The 19126-nt window shown below is 46.4% G+C and overlaps 1 protein-coding gene across 4 annotated transcripts in view; it reads right to left on the reverse strand.

Annotated features, from left to right (window-relative positions):
• LZTS1 (leucine zipper tumor suppressor 1) overlaps positions 1-13797 on the reverse strand; it is a 39139-nt gene extending 25342 nt beyond the window's left edge. For 2 of the 4 annotated variants that reach the window (XM_083184801.1, XM_083184800.1), the window contains exon 1: positions 11953-12009. In XM_083184801.1, coding sequence (XP_083040927.1) covers positions 11953-11979 — 27 coding nt within the window. In that variant the 5' untranslated portion in view covers positions 11980-12009. Of the gene's footprint in view, positions 1-11952; positions 12010-12897; positions 12921-13641 lie in introns of those variants that run through there. The other 2 variants (XM_083184802.1, XM_083184803.1) reach the window with 2 other exon arrangements.
• Between the last annotated feature and the right edge of the window lie 5329 nt (positions 13798-19126).

Below are 19126 nucleotides of genomic sequence, written 5' to 3' on the forward strand. Positions count from 1 at the left end.
TATACAGCAGTGGGCAAATATCCAACAGATAGGCAACCTGAGATCCATCTCTGGGGAGGGACACAACTATACTGCCTCACCTGGTCAGCCTATATACCACTGGACTGGAAGTGACATCACTGCCTGTCCGCATCCCACCTCTCACCAAAAGCAATAGTTCTGGAATACCTACAATCCTATAACTACATGATGCTGGTATTAACAACTCATAGAAGTTAGCACAGTAGCGCGCCTGCCACAGCACAGCTTAAACAATTAAAAATCGCATCTACCGCCCGGCCAGAAGCGCTTCTTGTGTTCCACTGGCCGGGGTGGAAGTGACGCGTGCGTTCCATCTGTCCGGAAAACGACGACAGACTATTTGCCACGTCTGGGGATAACTGGCTGAGAGTTCACTGGGTGGAAGCGCATCATGCGTTCCACCAGTTGTATTGTGCGTTCCACAGACCCGGAACCAGATATAAAACCTAAATAGTAATGTATTTAATGGCTGGCAATAATATAAATATGACTGTATATTAAGTGTGTAGACATAATTCTTGGTACTTGTTTCCTAGCACGGCGCCCATCTCGTTGATTGTATGCCTTAACTTTAAGGCACTTAAGGCATACAATCAACGCGATGGACCCGATTTTGTGTCAATCACCAGCTAATTTGCCAGTGAAAGACAAAATCGGGTTGATCGCGTCCATCGCGGCCCCTAATAAGGGAATGGGACAAATTCAGCCCACTATGAGCGGGTGTGAATCGGCCACTCTGGTTCATGATACACCTGTGCTTTTGTACAAATACAGTAATAAAACTTTTCAGATTCCCGAATAGGCTTTTGTTATTATTATTATTGTTATATTATAATATGATACATTATGTATGAAGCTGCATATTGTGCGCATCATACTGGAGGTACACAAATGTATATAATGACACAAAAAATTTGCCGTACTATGGAAAAGTACCGCATCACGTTCAAGTATAAATCATATATTAACATGTCACAGTTACATGAGATGCGGAATATACTGATCTGGTAATATGCAAGACACAACATGATAAGGCAGGCATTTGTATCATATAATAATAATATCCTGCAAACCAGCACAATGCAATAGTTTGTCAATCACAAAGGCCACAGTAAAAATACACACACTGTACGCTGTGTTCCAAGCTGCGCACTCTCAGTTTCCGTGGCAACAGGAAGTCTGACGCCATCTGAAAAGAGCAGGACAATAGATGCTGCTGAAAAGCAGGGAAAGGGTTAAACGGCAGGAGGTGTCATGGAATTATCAGCACCGACAATGACAAGTTTGGGGGATATGCCGCCATGGGACTATATAGAAGCATGATTCATCCAGCAGATTTACAGATATTGGAGTATGTGGTTCTTCAACTACAAGCCTCAGCATGCCAAGCCATGCTAGGATTTTAAACTCCAAAATTTAGATGGGATACGGTCATTGGCCACGGCCAAGTAGGTCGACAAGCATTAGGTTGACATGCAGATAGGTCAACATGAGTTTAGGTCGACTTGAGTTTAGGTCAACATGAGTTTGGGTCAACATGCAGTAAGGTCGACAAGACTTTAGGTCGACAGGGTCATTAGGTCGACATGGGCTTTTTTTCACCGTTTTTTTTTGAGCCGACATGTGCCGACAGGTGGTATTTCATGCCCTACCATCCACTAGGGTGTGAATAAAATAATGTGCCCGAAGCATGGCGAGCGGATATGGTGGTACTTTTTGGTGTCCATGTCGACACAACATGTGCCGGCAGGCGATAATTCATGCCCTACCATCCACTAGGACATAAGGGTAAAAGAAAAAAAACATATATAAAAAAAAAGTTGACTTTTTCACTGTCGACCATACCCATGTTGACCTAATGACCCTGTCGACCTAACCCATGTCGACCTAGACTCACCTAGACCTTCCTATGGTATACTGGGTATGATTCAGAATTAGACATAGGGATGCCAATCCCGGGGCATTTTCTCTAACCCGGGATTCGGGATTTAAAAATGATCAATCCTGGGATCCCTGGATTGGCTTCCCTAATTTAAAAAAACGTCCACCCTGCACATTTACTCACATGGGTGGGCGGGGGCGGTGTGGCTGGAAGCAGCAGAGTGGGGGTGCATCGGCGTGGCTGGGGGGATGAGCAGCGTGACCTAGTGACAGCACGGATGGTGTAATGGTTAGCATTACTGCCTCACAGCACTGAGGACATGGGTTCGATACCCACAATGGCCCTAACTGTGAGGAGTTTGTATATTCTCCCCGTGTTTTCGTGGGTTTACTCCGGGTGCTCCGGTTTCCTCCCTCAATCCAAAAAAAATACAGGTAGGTCAATTGGCTTCCAACAAAATTAACCCTAGAATGTCTGTGTGTGCGTGTATATGTGGTAGGGAATATAGATTGTAAGCTCCACTGGTGCAGGGACTGATGTGAATGTTCAACTATACTCTACCAAAGTGCTGCAGAATATGTGTAAGCTATATAAGAAACTGTTAAAAATAAAAAATATATAATAGGTACTAGGGCTATATCCAAACATCCCAATCATAACTGCAATGTCCCAATTAGCCGGTCAGTTGATAGGTATGTCCATGTTGATGCTGCTCAGTCTAGCCACCAGAGCCTGCCACTGGTGTGCATTATAAAGATAAGGTCCAGAGGTCTCTATGCATAGTGCTTGTCATTGCTAAGCAGGCCCATTGAATGTGGCCACACCCCCTCAGTGACTCCCACATGCCAGCTCCACCTAGGTAATGAGTCTCCTGTCCCACTTAACATACTTACATTGGCCCTTATTCTGGTTGGTGCGGCCGGAGCCGCACACGGTGCTCCGGCCGCACAAACCAAACCCCGCCCACGAGACGGATCGCCACGGCCGTCCGTACACGGACGGCTGGCGATCCGCATAAAAATGGTGGAGGCGTACGCCTCCACCATGGTGGGAGCTGCCCCCTGCATTCGATGGTCGTCGACCATCGAAGGCAGGTCCGCACGCCCCAGCAGCTCCCGCAAGCTGAGACCACACGGACAATCGTCCGTGTGATAGCTTGTATGGGGGCTGAGAGCTGACATCCGGCGACGTCAGCTTTCCGCCCCCATGAGTTGCGTCATACCCTCATTACCATGCATACGCCCCGCGTTTGCATGGGAACGCCCATGAAACGCGGGGCGTACACATAGGGAAATGAGGGTATGAAGCCCCTCACGCCCCTATACGCCCCCTTTGCGGCGGACGAAATACGTCTGCGGCGAAGGGGGCTGCACATGCGCAGATTGACCTCTGCGCATGTGCAGAATAAAAACATCGGCGGTACGGCCGCACGCGGGCCGTACCGTCCGAATCAGAATAAGGGCCATTGTTTGGACGTTACCTTTCAAATAGTGCAAAGACCAAATGGAAGGTTAATTCATACTTGCTGACCTTTTGATCTTCTCCCGAGGAGATCCCTAGATTTTCTTTGGTACTTGTTTCCTATCTGGGCGCCCAGGTTTTCTACGTACGGCACCGTAATGAAATCGGATCGCATCGCATCGGATTCGGTACTCGATGATGTACGATGGCATACCATTCTATCCGATCCGATCCGATTTCATTTTAAATCAATGTTAAATGGTCCCTGAGACCCGATTTTACATTGATTTCAATGTAATAACCCCGCAAACCCACGATTTGTATAGGAAACCCCCACAGATGGTTTAAAATGCGCCTCCATTGTTAACGCCACCCCAGTATTGACGTCAACCCGAAGCGTGGCGAGCGGCGGCGGTACGCGTCCTCCGACTTTTTCATACCCCCACTATCCACGTCGGCGTGGAGTTGAGAATAGAATAGTGTGGCGAGCGCAGCAAGCCACCGAGCCCGAAGCGTGGCGAGCGCACGCGGATACCTGTAAAGCCCGCGAGGGGACACGGATACCTGTGAAGTATCCGCGTCCCCTCGCGGGGCTCGCTGCGCTCGCCACGCTTCGGGCTCGGTGGCTCGCTGCGCTCGCCACACTATTCTATTCTCAACTTCACGCCGACGTGGATAGTGGGGGTATGAAAAAGTCGGAGGACGCGTACCGCCGCCCCTCCCGGGGCTCGCTGCGCTCGCCACGCTTCGGGTTGACGGCAATACTGTGTTTCTGTGCAGATGTGACAAGGGGAGGGCTTTGAAGGGTTAATAAATACAGTAGTGTTACAGATGGCCCATCCTATGGGCCAACCATAAAAGCGGGAACGAAATCGGATCGGATCGCATCGCTTTGTTCAATATCGTGTATGTGCATTTGTGGTATCCGATGCGATGCGATCCGATTTTGATACGGAGAATAGCATGGTGCGCAATTAACTTAGCGGGCGCCCAGATAGGAAACAAGTACCTTTTCTTTTCACTGAAACGATTTGGCCTCAAAACACCCGATTTATATACAATCTTGACCGATTTTATGTAAATTGGACATGTTTTGGGCAATTTCCGATCCAAATCAGATCCTACAGTATGTGCGGCCCCGCGGGTCATTTGGTCATTTCTCAGATCCCACCTGCTGCAGGTAGGATTTGGAAACGACCCCTTCAACTGAGTACCGATCGTGATCGGATCGGGAGCAGATCGTATGGAAATCGAGTGCTTCAACAGATCGCGAGACAATCGTACGCTCCTGATCTCAATTGTTCTGGTGTGTACCAGGCATTAAGGCCCCCATACACCAGAAAGATATTGTACCCAATCTTACAATCTCAACTGGTTGTCTGACGGATTGTATGCAGATTGTGTGCACACAATCGTGCAATACGTGGTCCCGCGGGTTGGAGGTTTGGTCCTCTGATCAGATGTGCTGCATCAGTTGATCAGTTGGGATTGAGAGCTGATTGCATGTGCTTTTAAGCACAGGCAATCGGTTGTTTGACTGATCACACAACGGTGTATTTTGAGTGGCAGTTTTCAGGCAGTTTAGGTGCATACAATCGATTGTGAGACGACCGGTCATATGCAGCAGCTGGATTGTACGATGGATTGTGTTTCCAAAAAAAACCAAGGACTCAGTGCCGGGGAGTTGAAGGAAAAGTTGGACACAATCTGATGTATGGCCACCTTTAGACTGTGACATTACAATGCAAGGGGTGGAGCCTAATAATTCACAGATACCACCCGATTACCAGTCAACTGCACCTCTCCTGTGCCTACCTCCCCTGCTGAGTACCATCACACTGTTTCTTTGTTGGCGATAGTGGGAGAAATAAAAGAATACTTTATTAATTATTTCAATAAAGCAATATTCTAATACCATTTAAAAAAAAAATTGTATTACTTATTTTATCATGCTGTGTATAGTCTTTATTTTGGTGAATCCGGATGCCCAATCCTAAGATCTCTGGTGATAATAGATTTTCTATCGGTTAATAAGAAACAATAAATCGAGCCCCGCACATTGGAGCTGTACAAATCAGATGATAACAGTTTACCACCCTGAAATGAATAAATGACAGAACATTTGGTGAGAGACGCTAAAAATAAACCTCCCTTGTTTGTCAGCACAGATATGCTCAGATATGACGTACTGCACATGCTTCCTGTATGCCAGACCTTCAGAAGGTTCTAGATCCTGTTCTGTAATATGGCCATTATTTAAATGCATAATGATGCTTTGTAGACATTCATAGACAATGGACCCGATTCAGATGTTGTTGGAGTTGCAATTGCTGCTTAAATAGAAGCAGCAATAGCAGCATGGATCCAATACTGAATCATCTACAACACAATAGGCTGGCTGCGTAACACATGGGGTCACACCAGCAGGCCACTGCAGGAGCTTCCAAGAGGCCAGGAAATCTCCATCCATGCCACCCCCCCTCACGCAACAGCGGCAACATGCCTCCATTTTGAGAAATGGAGGTCATTGCCAACCTCTCCCCACCCTCCACTTACGTTATGCTTTGTTCCTGCTTCCTAGTTCATGGGTTCTGTACACACACACACACACACACACACACACACACGGGTCCTGCATAAAGTTCCACACATAGCTACTTTGTGGCAAAGGGCAACACTCTTTGAACCAGCCCCAATGTGTAAAGATGATCAATACTGTCTTACAGTGGTCTGTCTCCAAAGTTAACAAATTAGCATGAAGCCTAGATAGACTGAAACAGGGGTCCTCAAACTATTTTCTCTGGGACCCTATTAGACAATAGAAATAATTACAGGACCCCAGCAAGTTACGGCAGAAGGTCATCACATCACATGTGTGGTCAGCAGACAGCACATACATGGCAGCATTGTGGAGGCACAAAATGATGGGAGGAGTCTGACATAACAGACAATTCAACAGATTTTTCAGACTCCTTGAATCACTGACTGAGATTAGAAAAGTCATCAGCCTGATGGTCAGCAACATGGAGTCGCGACCCCATGCTGAGAAGGTCAGAAACCACTTTGGGGTCAGGACCCACAGTTTGAGAAGCGCTGGACTAAAAGATTGGAGTAAAATTCTAGCAAGGTGACTAGGGATGGCCATCTGGGGTTAACTTTGATGGTATACATAAATAATTCTTGGGGGAACCATCAATGTTTTCATCTCTGCTTTATTATTTACTGAGCTGTGGGCCAATCAGAGCTTTGATGCAGGGAGCATGGGGGGGAGCAGAGCATGGCAACAAGTGGAATAAAAATCTGCCCTTGGCACTATTGATGGTGGACAAGTACTGAAAATCCACCATAGATGGTAAAATCATCTAGTATTGGGACTAAGTCAACATTGATTGCTAATTTGAGAATTTGCAAATCAAGCGATTATTGAATGACTGCGCGTGCGTACTGTTCTCAAATCACGTACAAGGGGAATTATCCACTGAGAATGCAGTCGGATAACAATCGCAATGTACCCGCAGTTTAACTGACAGGAAGCCGGCGTTTGGGGGGCAGAAAGAGATGTTTTTTTCGGTGTCAGGAAAAAACACAGGCATGCCCAGGCATTTTTAGGGTGGATCTCAGACTCCAGCATTGATCACTTTTTGCAGCCTGCCTCATTCACAGATTATTGGCAGCCTCAAATCTACTCACAATAGCTCTGAAGGCAAAGATTGTTCGATGTTCCTGGGATTTGCATATGGATCTGCGATGCATTTTTTCTGTCTGTCTGGGCGGCAAATTACTGCTCGCAGTGAACTGAAACGATCCATGCTGAATTAAGCCCTTAATAGCTGATCATGGCCAACCGTAAAGCTTAAATATTTTGAGCTTAATGGCAATATTTTACTTCAGTGGTGTTCCAAGTGAACCGCACATCAGGAAGTGGAAGACGCCAATGTCTGCTGTTCGCCCAAAAAACTTATTACAAATACATAAGAAAAAAAAGTAGCAATTTGAAATAAAGAAGGCAAGCTTTCATATTTGATTGCAATGCTTCCTAAATCCAGTCTTGGTGGCACACTAACTGCATGTTACCCATAGTTCTATGCGTTACTGACTGTCACACGATTTTTTTGATATTTGCATGTACAGTAGTTTCAAATAGGTACTTGTGTAATAGCACGGCGCCCGTTAGCGTAGCGGCCCTGTCAGAATCAGCGTAGTGTTGCGCGGCCAGCGTAGTTAGCGTAGTCAGTCCGAAGTAGCGTAGTGTTCCCGCTAGCGTAGTCAGCGTCCCTGTCAGAAGTAGCATAGTGTTCCCACAGCCAGTGTAGTCAGCGCCCCTGTAAGATATGTGTTCCTGAAACATCCCCACTAACCACGCCAGCCCGAAGCGTGGTGAGCGCAGCAAGCCCCGCGCGGGGACACATTGCACGTCCCCCCGACCTGTTCATTCCCCCACTATCCACGTCGGTGTGGAGTTGATTTTATAAAGTACCCGAAGCGTGGCGAGCCCCGCAAGGGTACGCAGAATCCATGTAAAGTAATCCGCGTCCCCACGTAGCCTACGCTGAAAACGTAGCGTAACCGGGCACTGTGCTATTACACCAGTTCCTTCAATTATTTTCATTTGTGACTTCATTAGGAAACTTGGAAAACATGCCCTGTTAATGTGTCTCCAGGACTGGTTTGGAGAAGCATTAGGTAACGGTAACATTTTTAGGATGCAAATGCGAACTCTAAACCGCAATCTTATTTGGTGGCCATACCGATGGAGCCCCTGTCATCTTTGCCTGGCGCCCGCCAGAAAGTTACCTCTGGTGAGCGCCGGTGGACAGGGACTCCATTGAACTGAGGCGCGCGTGCGTATCATGCGCGTCCCAGTCTCTCAGCGGCTGGGCAGCGGCACCCTGCCCGACTCCATTTCAGGGAGATGGGGGGGTCGGGCGGAGAGGGGGACCATCGGTGGCAGTGGGGGAGGTGGCGGACGTTGGCGGGGAGCTCCATTGCCGTGGGGCGCATGAGCGTCTCGGACACGCGCACCCCCTGGCGGGAGCTGGCGGCTGGCAGGGGCTTGCGATAGTTTCGCCAGACCCTGCCTGAATGAGACAGGCTGTATCTGTACATTAGAATGAATTGGAATCTTTAGAGCTGGCCGTACACTAGAACGATATCTGTCCGATCTGCATGATTTCAGCAGGTCATGCAATCTATTGTGTGCACATCAGGAGGTATATTGGTATGATTCGCAGTCCCGCGGGTCGGGAGGTCAATCCTCAGATCACACGTATTACACATTTGATCTGCCGGGTTTTGCTTGTGGTCGTAAGCAGATCATATGTGCTTTTAAAGCACATGCGATCTCTCGTTGGATCGCTCTTATGACCTGCATATGATCAGGTCGTATGGAGGTCGTTCTGGTGTATAGCCAGCTTAAGATTGCTGACAAAATTTCCCTTGAACTCCCCGGCATCTTCCCAGACACACGGTAGAACTTGTGTGTGTGTGGTTTCACATAAGATCTATCGTAAGATCAACTCCCAGCATACTGGTTGTTAGCAGCATCTCTAGATCATGAATGCAGCACATAAGATCCACCTTACAACTCGTGGGCCTGCACATTGGATTGTGGGCTTCATTCTAGTTGGTTCGCCCCGCTGCAAATTCACAATGGGGACCAATGTAGAAGATCTGCGCATAAGCGTATATGCACAAGTGCAGGTCTTCTCTGCGGGTACTCTCGGAGACTTACATAGTCTCCAGGGCACTCGAAGCGGGGTGGGCGCACAGGAGGCAGGCACTATGCGTATGCGAATGCCCAGTGTTTCCTGGGCGTACCCACAAAAAACGCTGGGCATCTCCAAGCCAAAAGGGGTGGCTACAGGGCTTCTGTAGGTGGTCAGCTGATGTCACCGGATGTCAGCTGTCCACCCAGTTCACAGAGCATGGCACCGCTAATCTGAGTCACCAGAGACTGACTTAGATTAGCGAGCGCTTTAAAAATCGTTAGATGGTCGATGATTTTGGGCACCCACGCAAGGCTGCTAATGTTTATGCAAATCATCCATTCACAGGCCTGTGGGGAAATATGCCAATATCAAGGGGTGAGCGTTTGGGCGAACGGTGGGCAGCACTACAAGGCTCACAAAGCATCAAAATCACCTTACTTGCAAGCCAACCAGAATGAAGGCCTGTAATCCTACCACAGAACCTCATGATGGGCACAGAAACGCACACAATGCATCGCATGAGCCATCAAAATCGGCCCTGAAATTGTTGTAATGTATGGCCAGCATGAGACACAGCAGTCCAACTGAAACCAAATGCATACCTCCCAACTGTCCCGATTCCGTCGGGACAGTCCCGATTTTCGGGTCCTGTCCCGACGTCCCACCCGCGGCAGGCATTGTCCCGCTGCGGGGGGTGGCAGTTGGGAGACCCCCCAATGTAGTAGAATAGACGCTGTGCGCATGCGCACAGCGTCTATTCTCGTATGAAAATGAGGTCGCGGCTAATTAGCATAAGCCGCGCCCTCATTTTCATACGCCACGCCCCCTTTTCGGGCGCTCGCGCGGCTTCGCCGCGCGAGTGTCCCTATTTCTTCACATGAAAAGTTGGGAGGTATGCAAATGGGGCCAAAATCATGACCATACCGCAGACAAGTTTACCACAAAAGTAATGGACTAATATAGCTGAACTTCAAAGTCAGGGTCAGATCAGCTCTCCATGCCGTCATGTGCCAGCTATGAACCCGAAATGTCATTGTCACACCTACAGGATGGGGCCACCAGTACCAGGAAGCAGTGCACTCCCCAGAGCATCCAAGGCACATTCCCGGGCCAGACAGTAGGTGCTACTACATCCCAGCGCCCTGCAATCCAGATGCAGGTGCCAAAGGAGAGCAGAAGGGCCACCTAGTTTACAACACTGCCCTAGTTGTGGCCCTTTTCTTAAAGCGGCAATAACATAAAAGGCAAAAACACTTTGGCATTGCCTTTTAAATGATTTCTGCTTTAAAAATATGGACTAAATGAACAATTCAAATCTGTACCTGCATGTCGCAGGGTATTACATAATAGGGTTACTGTGAACAGAAGGGTTGAAGAGAGAACAAGAATCCCAGAGACAGGCTAGGCAGCCCTCCACCAGGCAGGCAGAGAGCTCCCACACACTCCTCCGTTCAACCCTTAGAAAATCTCCTTGTCCCTGATTTTTAAACTGTATAGTCTTAGAGGTAACTGTTCCTCCCACGCACACTCTGTGCTGTATGAGTCAGGCTGGAGCAAGCATCAGGGACTGGAGCCATTTACCCAGATCATGTCAAATCCTGACAGCATCCTATGGCAACAGACCCACACGTTTAAAAGAACACCCCAACATTTAGGAGTTCATCAGCTGCTTACTATATCAAGCCCAATAAATTAATTATAGCAAACACAGGCATGAACATACAGTGTCATTGGGAATTAAATGGAAAGGTTGCTGAACAAGAAAGGGAAATCATTTTAGCACAGTAATTAAAAAAAAAAAACACTAGCAATAATGACGCTTTAATCTAGTAACAGAACCGGTCATGTCCGTAACCCTGAAACCCCAACCACAGGAAACTCTGGACAACAGAAATAGATACTGTACATTAAAAAACAGATTAAAATCCACAAATGATAGCATGCTGGGTTGGGTTCTATTGCAGGAGGTTCTAGAAGCGGGTTGGGATCGTTTGGTCTACAAGCATTAGGTCAACATAGTTCTAGGTCGACATGGGTCAAGGTCGACATGGTTCTAAGTCGACATGCCTTTAGGTCGACGGGATATTAGGTCGACACACGCATTAGGTCGACATGGTCTAGGTTGACAGACAAAAGGTCGACATGTTTTTTTTACCCGAATTTCGACAAAGTCGACATGGACACAGTTTGAAGTTCACCGCATCCCCTCACATCGCTCGCAATGCTTAAGGCACTATTTTATTCTCCCACCACGCTTTACTGGATGGTAGGACATGAAATACCACCTCTCGGCACATGTCTGCTCAAAAAACAGTGAAAAGACCCATGTCGACCTTTTGACTGTCGACCTAGACCATGTCGACCTAATGCTTGTGTCGACCTAATGACCTGTCAACATAAAGCCATGTTGACCTATCTCTATTTAGACCTAATAGTGTCAACCCAATGCTTGGCGACCAACATACTGTACACCAAATGACCGTATCCCCTAGAAACCTGGAGACAAAATACTGATATATATAATTATTCTCTAGCAGTAATCTTGAAACTTTAAAATAAATGCATTTATAATAATAATAATAATCATAATAATAATGATATATTTTTAAATGTTTTCTCGCTATCAAAGCCCCTTTTTTTATACCATTTCAAAAATACAGTACCAGTTAAATGTTGCTGATAATTGTAAGAACAAATTGGTCCCAGTTATAACATTGACCCCCAGACACCAGTTGCCATAGATGCTGACCACACGACCAATCACATTTTAACTACTCTCATGACAGATACAAGCTGCACATTATCTCTCCTGCTACAGATTAGAAAGGATGACTCTCATAATTCTCCCCCTGTGAGACACACATTACAGTAACACCTCACCTCTCCCTCTACGAGACCACACAACATTGCTGATGCTGCCTGATTCCGAAGCTCCTCAGTACATCACTTCATTAATCCCTCCTTACCTGTAACCTGCAGACCATCCCTCCATTAACCCCTCCGCCTGTGTAGCCTTAACTCTTTCAGAGCTGAAGAACAGGCTAGAGCTTGGCTGTAAATGGGTCTGAAAATGCTGGTTTACATTCTCTACCATTTACTGTATATACTTTATGCTCCATTTTATGTTCCACTATTACTAGAAGAGAGCTACTCCACAAACATACACAGCATCACTCCACTGACGTTGTCTATAACAGAGCATTGCTCCATTAACCATTCGCCCAATACCTGCAGGGCATTACTCCAGTTAAGCAAAAATAGAGACGCACAGGTAGCATTCTGCATTGCTACAATTGGGGTAACCATGGATGCAGAGCATTTATACTACCACAGCATTGATCTAATATATATATATATATATATATATATGTAAATATATATATATATATATATATATGCAAAATGTAACTGTTTAGGACCAACAAAGTGATCTGCAGAGCATGACGCCATGATCATCTTGACAAACATTTCTCCATTGCCTTCTATTAACAACAACCTACAGAGCATAATTCCATTAAGACACACGATAGGACAGAGTGTCAGTCTCTGCCCCCTGTTCTATGTCCAAAGACTAGCTGTTATACACTTATTTCTGCCCCACCTGTACTAACAGATACCTTCAAATCAGGATTCTGCAAGGCACTAGTTGTGGAACTACAAGTCACAGCATGCACTGCCAGTCATATGTTGTCGTTCCGCAGCAACTGTAAATTCACAGATTGCCTACTCCTGTTCTAAATACATGCAGAGCATTGCTCCAATAACCTACAGTACTGTATGTCCACTTGCACCGGCACCTGTGTGCAAAGCATTAATGCTGCCTACCTGCAGAATGTTGCTCTTTTGCCCATGCCACCGCTGCCACCGCTCTATTTCTTTAAAAGTATCTCCCCCCTCCTCTTATACTTTAGACATGCAGAACATTAATAAACCCCCCCCCTTATCTGTGCAGAACATCAACTTCCCAATGATCAGTCTCAGTGCCTCAGGTTTTACCTAACAGACACTACTTAAAAGTATTGTCAGTTAGGTTTTATGTACAGTACAGCCAACTGAAGGTTCCACTCCTGAAATGTTTGTTCTCTTTCATCTGTCACTGAGGATCTTCTCCCTAGTTATGGAGAGCACTGCTGCACTGAGGATCTTCTCCCCAGTTATGGAGAGCACTGCTGCACTGAGGACCTTCTCCAAAGTTGTGGAGAGCACTGCTGCACTGAGGACCTTCTCCCCAGTTATGGGGAGCACTGCTGCACCGAGGACCTTCTCCCCAGCTATGGGGCGCACTGCTGCACCGAGGACCTTCTCCCCAGCTATGGGGCGCACTGCTGCACCGAGGACCTTCTCCCCAGCTATGGGGAGCACTGCTGCACTGAGGACCTTCTCCGCAGCTATGGAAAGCATTTATAGCTGCACAGCACCACTTTCTGTTCTTGCTAAATCACCATTGCAAAATACCACATGCAGCCTTTTGCCCATTATAACTGACAGCATTTATCCTGAGAACCCCAACTGCCCCCCCCCCCCCCCCCCCTCTGTGCAGAACAAGCTCCTATTACCCTCTTCACTTACCTGATCCCATTTATAGCTGCCGGTCAGGGGCCAGACCTGTAGCTCAGAGGATGCGATTATCCACTAACAGTATAGTCTGGTAGCCAAATTGGCAAGCAATGAGGGGCTGGAAGAGGATCCAATCTTCCCTCTGATTGGGCACAGAAAAGGCAGTATTTACATAAAGCCCATCTGACTCCCACACACTTCTAGCTTTTCTCTCCTCCCTCACACACTCAGCAATAGATCACATTTCTCACGTTATTCCGCTTACTTCCAGCACTCACTTAAGAATTCATTTGTTTTACAGTCAATCAGAATTTCATTTCTTACAAACTCATTTTATCCTGCACTTATCCCCCAGTCTGTTCCGCTCTCCTCCCTGAAGCACTAGCAATAACAGTTAATAAGGTGACAGATATATCTGCAGCTGCAAATTCAGGCTTATTTGCAAAGAGAGGAATAATGCTAATTTGCCATAAACTCACAAATGTAATAATGATAATAGTCTTAAATCAAACTGTTAGAAAGTCTATGGAGAATTATATACCAGTGATCTGCACAAGTAGAGGCAGCCTATAAACTTACTACACAATAGCTACATCAATGAGAAGCCAGTGTACACACACACACACCATAGCTGCCTACCCTCCTGCATTCTGCAGGAGACTCCCTGAAATAACAGCAATCTCCCTCTCTCCCTTGTTAGTCTACCAATCTCCCTCATTTCTCCTTGCCCACATTATTTAGCTGTTAAATTTACATTGAATCATCAGTACCATTTCCCAGCACTTTACCAAGTATAGTATATCTTACTAACTGCTTTGGGGCTCATCTACATTTGGATATAAGTAATTTAAAAATATTCCTCTCAGATGAAGCAGTACACACCCACGCTTCTAGGTGCCACGTTCACAATCTATTTTCACAACCTCTCCATATATGGATCTAGACACGCCCTTTGGGAGGAGCATGACACACCCCCTCAATGGGGCACTGTGCAAAATTCTACTTCCAACTATAATCTCCCTGAAACTAGTTTTCAAAAGTAGGCAAGTATGACTCACACTCAAACTCCGCACCTTACTATATCTACCTGGTAATCCCCATCTCACATTCTGTATTTGTAATGATGTTCTACTCATAGTCTCTTCCATCCCTCTTATGCTGCACACCTTCATATCTCGCTTCTGTGTTCTCACTCACTACCATACTCTGCAGCTTCCGCCTTCTTCTCTTCCATCACACCCACCTTGCAAGCTCCATGTTCTTCCTTACTCTCAGGCTAAACACCATCATAACTCTACTCCATGTTCTCGCCCTTCACTACTAAGATGATGCCACGTTGCAAGCTCTGCTCCATGTTCATCTTCCTTACTCTCAGGTTGCCACCATGATAACTGTACTCCATCTTCTCTCCCATCACACCTATGATGTCCACCTTGCTTTGCTCTAGGTTCTTCTTCATTATTCTCATGCTGCCACCATCATAACTCTACTCCATGTTCTCCTCCTTCACTACTATGATGATGTCCAGTGTGTAAGCTCTGCTATATGTTCTTCTTCATTATTCTCATGCTTCACACCATCATAACTCTACTCCATGTTCCTTGACTACTATGATGATGTCCACGTTGCAAGCTCTACTCCATGTTCCTTGACTACTATGATGATGTCCACGTTGCAAGCTCTGCTCCATGTTCGTGTTTCTTCTCTCAGGCTGTACACATCATCCCTGTTGTTAAATCCCATTATTCTGTAAACCAATGGACAATAAGACAGTTTCGCAGTTATCGCAATGTTTCACCGAACTGTTACCCTTTATTCCTAACTATGGACGTACCTAAGTATAGCGCGACATATCGTACCTTATCCGTGTTTATAGTTATGCCCTAATGGCGGTATCTTAGCAACAACAATGCTGCTATGGGCAACCAATCAGATCCTGTCTACTATCTTCTAGAGGGTAATAAATAAATAAGAAGTAGATTCTGATTAGTTGCCCATAGCAACATCCCATGTGAAGTAGAATACACATCTTAGTAAATTTCCCCCATAGTCCCTAGTGGACACAAAGGGATGACAAAGTATAATATTACAAGATACACATTACAGACACAATCTTACAATATCAACTACCAAGGGAAAACAAAAGTAAGTACAATCTTCTATAATACAACCACACCCATACAAAGCGCAACAGTTACCGTCTTCACTCGCAGCACCTTCCTGGACCAGGAAACTGTATTCAGAGATTTGAGCACAGTGTACTGAGTTCCTGGCCCAGAGATCAACTATTTATAGGGAATAGACAATAGGGTCCTGAAGGTCTTCCATTGGTCAATGGGTCAGTTTTCACCTCTTCTGATTGGCACAGTAAAGCTGGGCCTTTGTTCTAGGTTTGTCATCATGTCCTGGGGCTCCCGCTGTGCAACTGGTTCAAACTGGCCACAATATGTCCCCTTTCCTTGTGGCAATACATATATGTTTCATATCTGTGGTCCATAACTTGTAACCGGTATATGCTGCTGTCTAAAATCAAACACCGGAGCGCTGCGAGTGAGACGCTAATCATACAGATACCAAACAGGATTGGGAAGAATGTGTTTTAACAGTAAACTATGTGTAGTGCTAGTATAAGCTAAATGATTATATTTTATTATTTGTGGATGTGAGTATAAACTATGTGTATCAATATGACTGCAATTACCAATCGCATATTCTCCTGCTCTCCTCCGTATGCCCTTTGCATAAATATGTGACTGTAAATGGCGGCCATGATATTCTAACGCAGTCTAAATGCAGTTCTACTTTGACACTGTACTCCATGTTCTCTTCCATCACTCCTATGATGTCCACCTTGCAAGTTCTGCTCCATCTTCTTCCTTACTCTCAGGCTGCACACCATCATTACTCTACTCCTTGTTCTCCTCTATCCCTCACAGGCTGCAAACCCTACTTGTTCTGCTCCATATTCTTTCCCCATGCTGCACACCATCCTACCTCTTCTCCATGCCCCCACATGCTGAACACCTTCCCAGCTCTCCTCCACATTCTTACACCTCCCTCTTATAATACTGTCATGCCTTCATAACTCTGTTCTAGGTCCTGCAGCATAGCCTGCAGATTATGTACCGTGTAACCACGTCTTGTGTTCTCCTCTAACAACCAGAAACTAATAATCTGTAAGCCCACTGTATAATATCTTCCTATACCCAGTACTGGGGTTTGTGCATATACACAAGTGCTTTAGAGACAAAGCTTAACTGAGTGTGCCACACTTGCCTACTTTCTTGCAAGTTCCTGGGGACCCACGTTTTATAGGGGCGGTCCCCCGCACGCACTCATGGAAGTGTGTGAAGATCTATTGCATCCTATCTGCATCCTAGTAAAGTGGTCAGGATAAGGAGATTTTACAAGGAATGGCCCCGCCTTGTCCTCATGAAGCCACGAATCAAAACATTTAGGGGAAGAATCTAGTGATTGAAAGCACAGCCCCCTCACCCAACGACGATGCAAGCATCAATTCCACTTCCATAGAGGAGGCTGTAAAGATAGGCAACTATGAGAGCATTAGATCTAAGGTGGGACCGGTCTGAGAAGCAGCTGTTGAGTGGGGAGTGTTAAGCATGTCATTTTGATAATACAACCACTATTATACATGCAGATGTCATCAGTCTTCAGCTGCTGATAAACTTACATAAAAAAAGAAGGTAGCTACAGTAGTGGTGGGTATCCTATCCAGACTCATCTCTGATATACTGTTGAAAAGGAATACATAGGGATGACTGCGGTCAGGATGCTGACAGTCAGAATACAGATGAGAGGATAGTGAAGGAGGGAATCACAACAGGGGTCAGGTAAATATACTTACCCTCCCGCTGCCCCCCCCCCCCCAACCTTCTTTGGCAGTAGCTGAACCTAAACCCTCCCCGATTCTAACCGCTAGTGCCTAACCCCCGGCAAACCACTGCCTAAGCATAACCTCCTCACTCATTCCTGAGTGTCAGAATGGTATGAACACATAGCCAGTCCATGGACTTCCTTTTTAATATCTGCAATATCAGGGTAGGTCTACTAGGAATGTCAAACATTCCCTATTTTGAGTAGGAGTTCAGAGAATTATCCAGTGGAGACATCTCCTCTCAAGTAGACCTTCTCTGAGACAGAATCTTCAGATAAAGGGTCACAGATACGATGCCTTTCCGGAGTCTGCTGGAAGTCTCCACCCAGCATCACAGTGACACCTCCCATCACTCCATCATTGCCCATAATGTCTTTCATAGGTTTTCACACCCTTAAATCTAGATTTGCCACTTTTGGGATTGATTAGGACAAAATCCTGAGTAAAGCGTAGGTACTTGTGTGGGAAACCTTTGTAAGCCAAAACCAAGTTGGGTCTAAGACAGGGGTGTCCAAACTTTTTGTGACGAGGGCCATATTTGGTGAAGTGGAAAGGTGTGGGGGCCGACCATTCAGCCTGACATTCTTTGAATCCTTAATCACGTCAGAATGGTCCCCCACTCTGCCCCCATTCACTCTATGTCCCCCAGCCTGCAGCTTCACTGTATTTCCCCCAGCCTGCCCCATTCACTGTATGTCCCCATTCACTGTATGTTCCCCACTCTGCACCCATTCACTCTGTCCTCCAGCCTGCCCCCTTCTCTTAATGTCCATCAGTGCCTCCATTCATTGCATGTCCCCAAACCCGACCCTCCTTCACTGTATGACTCCCATTCACTGTATTACCCCCATTCACTATGTACCCCACTCTGCCACCATTCACTGTATGTCCCCCAGCCTGCTCCCTCTTCTCTGAATGGCCATCACTGCCTCCATTCACTGTATGTCCCCCAGCCTGACCCTCCTTCACTGTATGTTTCCCAGCCCCTTGTGTGAGCCAGATGCTTGGGCTCCCGCTGCTGCCCTCCTCTGCATGCTATGGGAACAAGCTTCCACCTTGCTGCCCCTCTCCCCAAACACTGCTGTCACTGTAATTGTGGAGTAGGGTGATATACAATTGCAGCAGCAGGGGTAGGACACCAAACACATCTGACTATGGCGGCCGGCACCTCCTCACTGCAGCAGACAGCAAGGTAGAGGCATGCTCGTCGGGGCCCCACCTTTAGTGTCCTGTGCTGTGCTTCCCACATCTGATGCTCTGCCCGCTTCCAGCTGGAGGCTGCGGGCCGCTTGAAATGACAGTACGGGCCGCAACTGGCCCCCGGGCCTGACTTTGGACATGCCTGGTCTAAGAGATATTGGGGTATCTGAGAAATCATATTTTACACTTTTTCATCCCATATATATATATATATATATATATATATATATATATATATATATTAGCGAGATTTGTTCGGCACTCTGGATGACAAAGTGAACATGCATGCTCTATGCACAGCACTATATGCACGTCCTGATGAAAAGGTCCGTCGGGACCCTGAAACGTTGACAATGACACTGTTTTTTCACCAATAATACAATATTGATTTATTTGAAAATC

This window comes from Crinia signifera, chromosome 4 (assembly GCF_055691185.1).
Source record: "Crinia signifera chromosome 4, ASM5569118v1, whole genome shotgun sequence".
NCBI classification, from domain to species: domain Eukaryota; kingdom Metazoa; phylum Chordata; class Amphibia; order Anura; family Myobatrachidae; genus Crinia; species Crinia signifera.